Raw genomic sequence first — 14,492 nt, forward strand, 5'->3', positions numbered from 1 at the left:
ACTTCTTGTGATATTTAAGCCACTGCAAAAAAACCAGAGCAGCTGAAATGTGTTTGGCAAGCTGACATTTCAGCCCACAATTTTAAAGCTTTTTAAAGATATGATGGTGGTTTCTTTGTATAACAGATAGCAAAATGTATAATGAATCTTGTTTACAAATCTATGTTTTGAAACTCTGGTTTTGGATTGGAATGATTTAGAACTACTTGGCTTCTTACTTGATTTCTTGCTTTACTTTCTGATTTGAAGTATCTTTATTGCTTTATGACTTGAGTACAATTTTGTATGCATTTGCAACATCAAAACATTTTAGGCATTTTTTCATGCTAATGTTTATATTTTTGTGTTGCAGGGGCAACCATGACAGAAGAGACATGTGTAAAAAGACTTTAAGTAAAATAGCAATATTTGTGCCTAGATTATGGTTACAGCAGAACACCACCCCAAACCAGATACATTTATGTTTATAAGTGGAAGATATCTAGTGATCTACAGTACTTATCCCTACTTGTTTGTTTTGCTCTCTACCAGGAGCCAGCGGTCTTCAGCGACTAAAAAGACAGAGCTGAGGTTGATAGGTAGAGTGATGGTGTGAGCATGGCCCTCCAGGACATCTAGAACAATAAGGTGATTTCTGCAGAAGAGAGTGGTAAGAATCCAGAGTTAGGCTGCAAACGATCACAAGAGAATGCCTGCTTTCTGCCAGGAAGGAAGGGGATGGGAAAGAGTAATTAGTCCTCACCCTTCCTCTTTGTAAAACACCAGCCAGTTTTTGTGTGAAAACTCTTTGCACATCTTGTGACTCTTCTGAAAACAACAAACAAATGTTAAAACAAACAAACAAACAAAAAAAAAACAGCCAGAATGATCAGCTTCAACATATTTCTAAGTTAGCAAGTGTAGCATAGCTTCGATTTTAAAACAGGCTTTTTTTCAGTCACTAGAAAAATCACTAAATGAACAGTGGGCCATTATTTACAAAAAGGTCTCATGTCAGACTCCTCAGTCCACAGAAATCTTATATAGAGGGTGTGGGGAAGCCCACTGCATTTTCAAAAGCAACACTTGAACTTCTGCCTATTGACTGCTGTTCTCACTGAGCTAAATAACATAGAATGTTAACCACAACTCCCCACCCATCTGCACACTGTTGCATAGTAGGGAAAAACTGCTTCCCTCTGCTTGCTTTGTATTCAGTTGAATCAGAATCACCACAGCATGTAACAACGTTTTCCACTAGGGCGCACTCTACTTATATGTAAATGCTTATTGCAAAGCAATCCTTTTATCTAATAACTATATGATATAAACTGAACTCCTGTTTTGTGTTTTAATAGTTTTAATGTTTTAAATTTTAATTGTTGAAATGTTTTAATCTTTTTATTGGTTGTTTTCATTGTTTGGTTGTAAACTGCCCAGAGAACTTGCGTTTTGGGCAGTATTAAAATGTGTTAAATAAATAAATAAATAAATAAATAATGAAACAGATCAAGACGGGACCAAAGTGATTTCTCACATGAAGCTGAGCTAAAAGGTGCAGAAGAGGGCAACCAAGATGATCAGGGGCCTAGAGCACCTTTCCTATGAGGCAAGGCTACAACACCTGGGGCTTTTTAGTTTAGAAAAAAGATGACTGTGGGGAGACATGATAGAGGTCTATAAAATCATGCATGGTGTGGAGAAAGTTGATAGAGTGAAATTATTTTCCCTCTCACACAACACTAGAACCAGGGGTCACTCCATGAAATTGATTGCCAGGAGGTCTAGGACCAACAAACGGAAGTACTGTTTCACACAACGCGTGATCCACTTGTGGAACTCTCTGCCACAGGAAGTGGTGACAGCCAACAACCTGGATGGCTTTAAGAGGGGTTTGGATAACTTCATGGAGGAGAGGTCTATCAATGGCTACTAGTCGGAGGGCTACAGGCCACCTCCAGCCTCAAAGGCAGGATGCCTCTGAATACCAGTTGCGGGGGAGTAACAGGAGGAGAGAGGGCACACCCTCAACTCCTGCCTGTGTCTTCCAGCGGCATCTGGTGGGCCACTGTGTGAAACAGGAAGTTGGACTAGATGGGCCTTGGGCCTGATCCTTCTTATGTTCTTAAGGGTGGCACATGGCAAAGGTGGTAGTAACTCTGTTTCCTTAATGCTTGTGCTGCTACTTGTTGCTGAGGTTGAGAAGCTATGTGTGAGGTTTGGTGTGGCATGACTGTGCAGCAGTTAATGGCCAGGGAGTTTAAATTGGAAGGAGGCAACTAGATAAGATCCAACAGGGCTGGGAAGAACATCCTCCCGTTGCAACTGTCTGGTGGGCCTGAGTGTGGGAAGGACTCATGTTACGCAAGTGATTCATTGGAATCAGAACATCAAAAGATAGAGGGCAGGGCATAAGCGACCCTTTCAGGAATCCAGAGACAAGGTGCAAAAGAAACAGTAGTTGATGGATTGAAATGCAGACACGACATTTGGATGCAAGATGATGTTCTAAAATGCTGCCTTATAAACAAAAAATGCCAAAAATTTACTGTGAACATGTACAAATTCCAAAAGGGTGACTATGTTAGTCCCAGCAACATTCTTGTGTTGGCTTGAAAGCCTAACTCATGCTTCATTAGATACACAAACATGATGTCTGGGCATGATGTGTGGGTCATGCTAGCCATCTATTATCGCCTGTCTATCGAGGATACTGATATGTCTCACCACCTCCTCCTTGCTACTCCACCAGGACATCCTTTTTGTAGCCTCTTGCACATCTGGTGACAGTAAAAGCCGGCGTATGGCACCAGTGTTTGTGTCCAGTAATAAAACCACATTGCTCTGCAAACAGAAAGAAAAAAATTATATCCTCTTACAGAATGTATAAGCCTTCCATCGTGTCATTAACCCTATTCACTTAAAAGAAACACAAGATATTGTAGAATGTAGGGTGAAAACTCTACCCAGGTCCTCCTCCTCCCTTTCTTTTCTTTTTTCTTTTTTACAAAGGGGGCCTCAACAGAAGCTTGCCTTTGTTAGGTGTTCACTGATGGGCTCCAACTCCTGAATTAGAAGAGAAATATATACAAAATATATATTTTTTGTCAAATTGTTTCCCCTGTCCCAGGTAATTGTTCGAATGCACACAAAACCACACAGAAAACACCATGTAGCACTGAGGAGACAGCAGCAAAGAATATCAAACATTCCTCCAAAGACATGCTGCAGATTATTACTTCTTCAGTTACTGCATTAAATGATGCACTAGTTTTCTGCTGAACCATATCCTAGTGGCAATCACTTTCAGGACAATAAGCCTATTCATAGTACCTGCAACCTTTGTTCTTTCATCAGCGCAGAAACAATGACATCATGAAGAACACTGATAAATTGCAGCATTGTTTGAACACTCATGAATGCCTTATTCAAGCAGGCAGAGAGTAAGGTTTTATGATGATAAAGTTAACTCATTTTTATCTGGGAATCAGTAAAGGTAAAAGTAAAGTGTGCTGCCGAGTCAATTCCGACTCCGGGCGCTCACAGAGACCTGTGGTTTTCTTTTGGTAGGAGGGTTTTCTTTTGGTATCATTGCCTCCTCCGGCACAGTATGAGATGATGCTTTTCAGCATCTTCCTATATTGCTGCTGCCTGATATAGTACCAGCGGGGATTCAAACCAGCAACCTTCTGCTTGTTAGTCAAGCATTTCCCCGCTGCGCCTTTAGGTGGGAATCAGTAGGGGGTGACAACTCCCAGCCTCTTTAAGTGAGCAAGAGGTTGCTGGTTCGAATCCCCGCTGGTATGTTTCCCACCTATATCAGAGATATAGGAAGAAGCTGAAAGGCATCATTTCATACTGCATGGGAGATGGCAATGGTAAACCCCTCCTGTGACAACCAAAGACAACTACAGGACTCTGTGGTTGCCAGGAGCTGACACCAACTCAAAGGCACAACTTTACTTTACTAAGCTAAAACCTAACTAGCTCCAAGAATGTAACAGCTGGGTCCCCCTATGCTGCATAGCTATAACCTTTGCATACCCTAAAAGAGCAAGGTATCAGTTTTGTAGAAAGACTTGGCTGAATATGAGAAATCCCCACTCAGAAAATTAGATGTCAAGGAGAAAAGTCCTAGCCTAGCCTTTACCCTGACAGACTAATTTTCTATGATAGGATTTTTATTTTAAATGGAGAAGCAAGATGACAACATAAAAGGATTGCAAGATAAAAAAGTCTTTGAAACTTTCCTTGAAGGATCTGTGTGTGCACTAGTCGAACTGAGAGAAAGAATTGAGATTTCCCAACCATTCAAAACACACAAAAGACAGTTGTGTTAGTGTTAAGTTTACAAGGTCAGCTGGTACTTTAACAAGGCTCCCTTCCCCCCTCTCTTGGATGTTAATGACTCCCATCTGTACCAAGTGACTGGTGGCGAATTGGTTTGTGTATAAAAATAGAATTTTGCGTCACTGGTGAATACTTCCAGTTCCAGCTCTGGCAATTCATCAAGTGGGCTGGGAAGATATGTGATGCTAATGTGCAGTCTCTGTTATGTTTATTTTCTACTGGGAGAAATGAAACCTTTGGGTGACCTCACGTCCCCAGTGCCTTGAATTCCAAATGCTCAACAGATGTAAGGACCATTATTTTGAGGTGCCATTCTTTTATTTTTAGTTACAGCAAAGCTTCCCTTTCCTTGCTGCAGTTTGTGCCTTAGCCAGGGTTTTCCTCCCTTAGAAAAGCTTAGTTCAAACAAGAGTTTAATTGCATTCAGGGAAAGGGAAGCTGATGTCACTGTTCTTCGGGGTAGAAGAGGGTGGGGTGGGGGGGACATTAAACATGCAAAGGAGTAAGAAAGGAGAGAAAACACAACCTATTTAAACAGAACTTAGTTCCTCATTGCTTTGCCATCCTCTTTGCCTGCAAGAAAGATCCCCTTCCAAGTCACACCCTTTTCTCCTTCTCATTACCAACATGGACAGACACACAGACTTCTACACTGTACATATGGGTAGCTGTGTATTTGTTTGAGAGGGGGCTGGAGGCCAGATTTAAGTAATTTTCGGCCTTCATCCCGCCCCACCCCCACCCCCAGAGCTCTTGGCCTGGCCCTTACGGTACAAGCATATTACAAGTGCAATATGTTTAAGTTCTTAATTCTAAGCTCCAGACTTCACTTTCCCTTTTCTGTAGGAAGCCTGAAGAGTAGAAGTACAAAAGGAACTAAAGAGTTGAAATAGGCTGAGTGGTAGTGATAATTATATTTATATAGCCCATTTAACGACAAAGTGATTATTTGCAAGTCTTTGTTCCGTCAAGATCTTGAATTCTAAAAGTATGGTGTGTGTTTTTAATATATCACTTAGCTGGAATTTTGAGAATGCATTTCTTTTATGAGAAAGGATTTTTTGGATACCAGGTAAAAGCAATAGGAAGCATATGGGATGGTGAGATACATTAGAGCTAAAGTAAGGCTGCCATAAAAAACAAGAGTCCCATATGAATCCCCAGCAATATTTAGTTATGCAAGAATTTGATTTATTTATTTATTTGATTTATATACTGCCCTTCCAAAAATGGCTCAGGGCGCTTTACAGTGTGATGTAATGTGATGTAATCAAGTTTTCTCTCCACCCCTCCAGTCAGCAGCCAAATGTTGTGCAAGGGCAGGGAAACTTGCAATGTGATGTGGTCACATATGGTGTTTTGCATAAATAAACATAATGGAGAAGAGAAGAAGGGGAGAAGGTGTGAATCAGTTGCTTTCAGCAGACTTGCATCAATTGAAATATAATTCCATCTCAGAAAGGGCTAGCTGCTGGTATAATTAAGTCTAGTGGTTTGTAGTCCAACAGGAAACCATCTAGACCAAACAATCCATACTGTAGAAGAGTGGAAAGGCGGAGGCCACAAGGTATATCTAGGGATGTGCCCGAACTGGTTTGGAGGTCCAGCAGTTTAGATGGTTCAGTGGTGGTGGTGGGGGGGGTTACCTTTAAGGGACTGGGAGGATGCTCTTACCCCTCCCCCACGTTTCCCTGCCAGCAATGTGCCCAAAATCGCTACACAGGGCGGCCGCATACCTTCTTGCTGCCCTGGTCAGACTGGAAGTGGCCGGTGTGTGTCCGCACGTCATGCAACTTCCGGTCTGACTCTGACCGAGACAGCAAGAAAGTACGCTGCCACCCCATGCAGCGATTTTGGGCACAGTGCTGGCGGGGGAAATGCAGGGGTGGGGTAAGAGCATCCTTCTGCACCCTTAAAGGTAACCCCCCGCCCCCAAACCGTCAGTTGGATGGTTCGTGCACCACCCTAGGTATATCCCATGAACTGTGTATCACATAGTGGCCAACATTCAGCCTAATACACGCAATGGGCGAGGGATGGTTTTTCTTGCTCCCCTCTTCCCTATGCAGACTCCAAATATGTCTCTGAGGATTGTGGAATCCTCAGAGGCATATTTTTGGAAGGCACAGGCAGAGGCCTCTTAAAGGTACTTAAAGGATCTCGGGCCTGGGCCTACAGGGCTTGACTCCGGCCTATAGTCACCCCCGCTTTTGACAGTAAATCCTTCATGCTTTCTAAAGGAATTTGAAATCCTGTTTAATTTTTAGAAGCTATTAATCACCAGGACATCCTTGTTACAGCTGATGTATTTTGGCCCACCATACTTGTTTTCTTTTCAAAAATTCCTTCCCTTTTGCAATCACTTCTTGTAGTGACCTTGCCACTGCATGAAATTTGGGAGGTGGGGGGGATTTACTGTTTCTCACCTCATAACCTTTATTTTTTGTTTCTTTGTGGTATCCTTGCCACTACAGAGCTGTTTTTTAAATGGACAATAAAATGGGTAACTCTCCCCAACTCTTTTGGGGAGAGTTACCCACTTCCTCCTCCTGGGCCATTGCCGTCCCACAATGGCTGCTTGTCACCCCCTCCACCATGTCCAATAGGTGGGTTGATGCTGGACATGGGAGCCACCCACCACCCCCTCCACCGTACTTAACTGCTGGGATGCCACTGGGTCAGCCACTGACCCCTTCATAGTGCCTGGCAGCTGGCTTGCCATTGGCCACAATGGCTGCCCACCTCTCCTTCCAGAATGCCTGGCAGCTGGGTTATCACTGGACATGAGGGCTGCCCACCGGCCCTTCCGCCATGGGTTGCCACTGGGAGCAAGAGTTGCAAACCATCCTTTCACTACCCCTCCCCCAGCTAAGTTGCTGCTAGGCATGAGGGACACCTGCCTTCCATTTCACTGTGCCTGTCAGTTGGGTTGCCACTGGGCACAAGAGCCATGTCCCATCTTCTCCACTTAGCTTGATAGCTGAGTTGCCTCTGGACACAAGGGTCACCTGCCAATCCTTCCACTTCCCCCTCCTCCAACCATGGCAGCTGGGCTGTTGCCGGGTGTGAGGGCCAACTGCCTTACTTCCATGGAGCTCAGCAGCTGCGTTGCTGTTGGGCATGAGGCCCACCCATTACCCTTCCAGCATGCACCACAGCTGGGTTGTCAATGGGTGCGAGGGCTGTTGACCTCCACTGTACCTGACAGCTAGGCTGCTACTGGGCATCAGGGCCGCCCACTGTCCCTCTCCCTCCACTGAGTCTGGAACATGGGTCGCTATAGAAAAGGAAGGCATAGAGACAGAGGAAATGGGGAAACGATGCCCGGCTCTATTCCTTCTCTTTCATTACAATTACCCAGAGAGGAGGACAGAGGCTCAGAGAAGGTAGTAATCGGGAGCATTCCAGCTCTGAGCATGCCCCAACCCACTTCTTGTGAGGGTATGGGGGCAGGGTGGATGGCCAGGCAGCTAATAGGTCCTGGGTACCCAGCCAAACAATGGTGGCATGTGCCCTATGTCCAGAGTGTTAACAATGCCAATGGGCACAGGAAGGCAATACATGTGCAAAACATTATTTCACCTGCACAGTGTTAGCCTGGATTTAAGTCAGGTTGTATCATACCTTAGCTGCCATGTTCCTCTGGCATGAGGAATGTGTTTAGGGAAGAGAAAAAGACCAGTTGGCTTACTCAAACAATGCCATATACACTGGGGGAAACATGTCCCTCCATCCACCTCAGGCCACCAATGAATCTGAAGCACATGACAATTATTTGGCTTCGCAAATCTTAGAACTGTTAGAACTGGAGTAAAACATCAGAAGCCTATACAGAGCATTCAGTAATCTGATTACTACCTCACACATGGAAAAACAAACAGCTCACAAAGTTTTATATGTGAGAAATATTGCAATATTCATAATTTTCAATTTATTTTATTTTATTATTACAATTTTCATAATTTTCAAAATATTGCAATTTGCATAGCAATTTTCCAAGAAAGAGTCACAACTGGGAGACTAGATTCCTAACCACCACCAATCATGGACTTTCCCTACAAAATTCAACCAAATTTTGTATTCTGATGCAGTGTATACATCACAGGTATTTCTTTCTACCCATTAGTAAAACGTTTCCAAACTTGATCTCTTTTCTCCAGCTAGCCTTCTCTGTAAGTTAGCACAGCTTTTCATAAAGCTTGCATGCTCAAGGAAAAGTAAAACCCTGAAATATTGGAGATTCCATTTCCTGGTGACAAGTTACAAATAAAAAATGAGAAGCATGTTTTCTACCTGCTCTTCATGCAGAATTACTTGACCTTTGAGTGGATTACCCAGAGGTGCCAGAGTCACAAAAGGTTGCCATATGCCACTAACTGTTCTTGGGAAGATATCATACAAGTCAACATAGTGGCCATTTTTACTAGATGTATCCATAAAATACAGTGACACAGGGTTGCATGTAGCCACATAAAGACAATTTTCATCTTCATTCTCTGCAAATGGGAAAGCAGAGAAAATAAGAAACACATTAGAGGCAAGTTCAAGATTTCTCTATAATCAAAAGATTATATAGATATAGACAAGTATTTTTATTTAATTATAAGAATGCAAAAATATTTAAAGATGTTCAATGTTATATATTAAACACAGAGATGATACTTTGGAAATCAGAATGGAGAAGCACCAGTTCACATTAAGATGCTTTCCCCCATTAGATGCCCTTGAATAGCCCCAATGTCTTGCAACCATAGTGTACATTTATGAGAAAAGAAACATATGCTACTATTAATTAGACATTGCTAAGATTTTGATGGACACAGTCTTCTTCAAAAGAGGCAGAAACAAAATGTGGACTGTTGTATCTTCCAGCTATCCTCATCTCACAGGGCCGTGGGTAGAAGCGGCATAAGTGAAAAGCAGGAGGTGTGAGCATTCAGGAAAACCATGCTCATCTCAGAGTTATTATTATTTTATTTTTTAAAGAACATGGTGTTAACCTTCTGGTTATGTTGAAAGCTGTAGCCAATGCCTAGTAAAATCTTTGGGGCCAGAGGGTTACTGAATTTTACTTAATTTCTGCCTGGTTCACATTTAAAACGGGGTGATGTAGGTCTGCTTTTCACACAAAAAGGTGTACACTGGTGATGAGAATTTTGGGCCTCTGAGCAAACGTGGCACTTTTAAGGTGATTTGTTACTTCTCTCCCCCCCCCCACTAGCTACCTTCAGGATAGCCCCCCTGCTCCCCCTTTACTTGTATCCTCACCAGGTTCCCCTTTACCAGTAGAGTTCTGAGCTGGCTTGGGTTGAACCAGACCCAGTTTCGTTCAAACTCAGACTGGCTGAGGCTGGAGTGGTTTGATCCCGAACCCATCGAGCCAAGCTGACTCACCCCAAGCTGCTTCAATAATTTTTCTCCCAGCCTACCTTCATCCTGAAAGTCAGCTTGACTGGGGAGAAAAGTGCATGAAGCCACCAAGTATGAGGAGATAAAGTGTTAGAAGGGTCTGCTCTCCTCACCCATGGACACCTTTTTGTGCAAAAAGCAGGCCTCCCTTCCCACTTTATAGATGAACAATGTACATTAACAAACATGGCTACTCTTATACCTAGGTTGGTTTTATGATTTGTAATGATTGTAATAGGGTGGGAAATCGTGGCCCTTGCTCCTCCCCATGACTAGCAGAAGCAGAATCAATTATGCCCAAAAGTAAACATTGCAGGGTAAATCCTTCAAAATTAAGAGAAATGAGACAAATCTGGATCATATATGTACAGGTTACAGAAATAATCATTTCTTCTTGCAGTATCTGGGCTACCTTGGGCAGAATTTTGATTATTTTGTTTGTTTAAGGCAGAGTATACATACCCCTGATCTTGGCAAAATTGGAATAATTCAGGAGGAGACATTTACAGCACAATTCTGTATTTGTCTGCTCACCATTAAATCCCATTGAGTTTAATGGACAGGGTTGCTTGGGAGAAAGGATTGCACCAGTATTGCACTGTTGATTGTATTACCAGGAGCAGTGGTTGCAAAAGCCAAGGAAGACAGAGAGCACTAAGTGGCTTTTCCAAATCCACAGGGAATTAATCTGTCATTACATCCACTCCAACCATCTGGTACTCCCCCACTTGATTTCTCCCCATGTGTTTGGGGATGTAGGGGCACACATTGTTCAGAGTATGGAGTGGAGGGAATAAATAAGGCCTGCTAATGGCTGTAGCCACCTAATGGCACAGTGGGAAGTGTCTTGCCTAGGGAGCAGGAGGTTGTTCGTTCAAATTCCCGCTGGTATGTTTCCCAGATGTTGGGTAACACTTATATCGGCAGCAGCGATATAGGAAAGTGCTGAAAGGCATCATCTCATACTGTAAGGGAGGAGGCAATGGTAAACCCCTCCTGTATTCTACCACAAAAACCACATGAGTCTGTGGTTGCCAGGAGTCGACACCGATTCGACGGCACAATGTTACCTTTTTTTGCTACTGACACAGAGAAATATGTTTACCCAAACACAGATAGCAAAGTAAGATAGAAAGGCTTTATAATGCCTTTTCTCCAACACACTGAGGCATTAAATGGACATCAAAGACATCTACATTTTTAAAGAAAGTTTGTCAACAACACCTGCAATAAAATATGCAAAGGATTTTCTTCAGTGACGATACTTAAGTTGCAAGCAAAATAATTTATATTACATTCTGCTCTAAATAACCTGAGATGTATTTGAGCACTCATGAAGTTTCTCTTCACCACCCGTTCAGTGGCGTAGCTAGGGGAAAGGGGGCCTGTATTCACCCCCCTCTTCGACGGCCCCTTAGGGTGAGGGAGATAATGAAGAAGATAGGGAGGGGTGGATCTGGGGGGCTCTCAGGAGCTTGGGGGCCCGAGTTCTTTGAACCCATCTGCTCAATTATAGCTACACCCCTGCACCCATTTACCAAAAACAGTACATTCTTTACCTTGTGCCACAGCAATATCACATACTAAATTAACTTCACTCAGAGGCAACGACCAAAACGCAAGTTCTTCTGTAAAACTCAGGGACCTAGCTTCATGTCTCTCTAGTGGAAATGCCTGCACATGTAAGAACATTGGACCCTAAAAGGAAGCAACAAGAGTTATACTGTACTATGAAATCATAGTCATCAAAAGTTCTTTATAGGTAATATTATTAAAGGTGGGCTTCGTTGATATGACTTGATATCCTGGTTTGTAGGAACTGCTCAAACCAATGTTCTGGCCCTGGACATATTGAATTAAGGTGTGCAAGAGTGGGGAGGTGGAAAAGAGAGTGAGGAGGGGAGATAGCATGCAGGCACATGGCTTGTTCCTGGAGCAATAAACAATGGCGGGGAAATGGAAATGCCAATGGCAGAAGCAAAGTTAACATGCATGGCGGTGGACTTAATATAGTCTAGAAATTAAAGCCAAAACAACACTGAATAACCAATTCCATCAGTGTTACTCTGCAACCAGAACCAGGTAATTGAGGACCCCCAAATCTAGGGGGAAATTCAGAGCAAGGGAACATTCATTTATTCATTTAATTAAAAAAAATTATTGAAATAAATTTATACGCCACCCCTCCAGTACACTACTGCTCGGGGGGCTCACAACATAATTAAAAAATACAATGTAAAATTATTTATTTATTTACACAGTCAGACAGGTGTTATTGACTGGTTTGTTTTATCTAGACATCGAGTCCTTCCCAAGGACCTGGGATGGCTGAATTTTACTGTCAATGTTGTTGCTGTTGTTATAGATATCATCGCAGAATATAGGCTGTTCCCAGTAAAGTTGTTTTTTGTAATTATTATTTATTTACACAGTCAGACAGGTGTTATTGACTGGTTTGTTTTATCCAGACATCGAGTCCTTCCCAAGGACCTGGGATGGCTGAATTTTATTGTAATAATAATAATAATAATAATAATAATAATAATAATAATAATAATAATAATAGAACAGAAAGGAAATTGCCCGAACACCAGAGGCACAAAAGACCAGCTGCTGATTGACAAAATGATTTTAGAAAACTGCAAGAGAAGAAAAACCAATCTAAGTGTTGCATGGATTGACTACAAGAAAGCCTTCGATTCATTGCCTCACACATGGATACTAAAATGTTTAGAAACAACTGGTGTCAGCAAAAACATTCAGATACAGTATTTATAAAAAAAGCAATGAGCATGTGGAGTACACAGTTAACAATCAATGGCGAGACACTTGGACAGGTTAGCATTAGAAGAGGCATTTCCCAAGGGGATTCACTATCCCCTCTATTGTTTGTAATCGCCATGACCCCACTTTCACAAATACTAAACAAAACAGGCCTCGGATACCAAACATCTAAAACATCAAGTCAAATCAACCATCTGCTGTACATGGACGATCTGAAGTTGTATGGAAAGTCCCAGTCAGAAATCGAATCACTGCTGAACACTGTCCGTATATTCAGTAGCAATATAGCAATGGAGTTTGGACTAGACTAGTGTGCTGCATTAATAATGAAAAGAGGAAAAATAAGAAAAACAGAAGGAATAGAACTGCCCAATGGAAGCAAGATCAAGAACCTGGAAGAGAAAGAACATTACAAATACTTGGGCATTCTCCAGGCTGATAACATCGCACACACTGAAGTTAAAAGAAAAATGGGAAGTGAATACATCAGGAGAGTTAGAAAAATCCTCAAGTCCAAACTCAATGGCGGGAACACCATACAAGCCATAAACACCTGGGCTATACCTGTTATCAGATACACTGCAGGAATAATAGACTGGACCCAGGCAGAGCTAGAGACGCTAGATTGTAAGACCAGGAAAATCATGACCATCAATCTGCACCCCCGCAGTGATGTCGATAGGCTATACCTCCCTTGCAGCTCAGGTGGAAGAGGAATGCTGCAAGTCCATCAAACAGTAGAGGAGGAGAAAAGAGGCCTTGAAGAATATATCAAGGACAGTGAAGAAGATGCACTTCAAATTATCAATAATGAGAAACTATTCAACACCAATGAAACAAAGCAGGCCTACAAGAACAAGTCAAGAACCGAGCAGGAAAATGGAAAAAGAAGCCACTGCATAGTCAATATTTGCACAATATAAGTGGAAAATCAGACATCACCAAGACCTGGCAATGGCTTAAGAATGGCAACTTGAAGAAAGAAACAGAGGGTTTAATACTGGCTGCACAAGAACAGGCACTAAGAACAAATGCAATAAGAGCAAAAGTTGAAAAATCCACAACAAACAGCAAGTGCCGCCTTTGTAAAGAAGCAGATGAAACTATGGACCACCTAATCAGTTGTTGTAAGAAGATAGCACAGACTGACTACAAACAAAGGCATGAAAAAGTAGCAGGGATGATACACTGGAACATCTGCAAAAAATACAAGCTACCTGTAGCCAAAAATTGGTGGGACCATAAAATTGAAAAAGTGGAAGAAAATGAAGATGTAAAAATATTATGGGACTTCCGACTACAAACAGACAAACATCTGCCACACAATACACCAGATATAACTGTAGTCGAGAAGAAAGAAAAACAAGTAAAAATAATCGACATAGCAATACCAGGGAATAGCAGAATAGAAGAAAAAGAAATAGAAAAAATCAACAAATACAAAGATCTACAAATTGAAATTGAAAGGCTGTGGCAGAAGAAGACCCAAATAATCCCAGTGGTAATTGGTGCCCTGGGTGCAGTTCCAAAAGACCTTGAAGAGCACCTCAACACCATAGGGGCCACAGAAATCACCATCAGCCAATTACAAAAAGCAGCTTTACTGGGAACAGCCTATATTCTGCGACGATATCTATAACAACAGCAACAACATTGACAATAAAATTCTGGCATCCCAGGTCCTTGGGAAGGACTCGATGTCTGGATAAAACAAACCAGTCAATAACATCTGTCTGACTGTGTAAAATAATAATTAATAATTAATTATTAATTATTATTTCTTGTTTACACTGTCATACAGGTGTTATTGACTGGTTTGTTTTATCCAGACATCGAGTCCTCCTCCTCCTCCTCCTCCTCCTCCTCCTCATTATTATTATTATTATTTATTCGATTTCTATACTGCCCTTCCAAAAATGGCTCAGGGCGGTTTACAAAGAGAAATAATAAATACTTAAGATGGCTCCCTG

General features: G+C 42.1%; 1 protein-coding gene across 5 annotated transcripts in view; it reads right to left on the reverse strand.

The window, feature by feature from the left end:
* The window catches only part of VWA8 (von Willebrand factor A domain containing 8), a 221,619-nt gene that overhangs the window by 70,860 nt on the left and 136,267 nt on the right, over positions 1–14,492 (reverse strand). For 4 of the 5 annotated variants that reach the window (XM_053308215.1, XM_053308211.1, XM_053308216.1 and 1 more), the window contains 5 exons: positions 11,298–11,436; positions 8,623–8,825; positions 2,707–2,823; positions 743–807; positions 509–634 (listed from right to left, as the gene is read on the reverse strand). In XM_053308215.1, the coding sequence (XP_053164190.1) occupies positions 509–634; positions 743–807; positions 2,707–2,823; positions 8,623–8,825; positions 11,298–11,436 (650 nt within the window). The remainder of the gene's footprint in view (positions 1–508; positions 635–742; positions 808–2,706; positions 2,824–8,622; positions 8,826–11,297; positions 11,437–14,492) is intronic. The other variant, XM_053308212.1, reaches the window with a different exon arrangement.

This window comes from Hemicordylus capensis, chromosome 3, assembly GCF_027244095.1.
Source record: "Hemicordylus capensis ecotype Gifberg chromosome 3, rHemCap1.1.pri, whole genome shotgun sequence".
NCBI classification, from domain to species: domain Eukaryota; kingdom Metazoa; phylum Chordata; class Lepidosauria; order Squamata; family Cordylidae; genus Hemicordylus; species Hemicordylus capensis.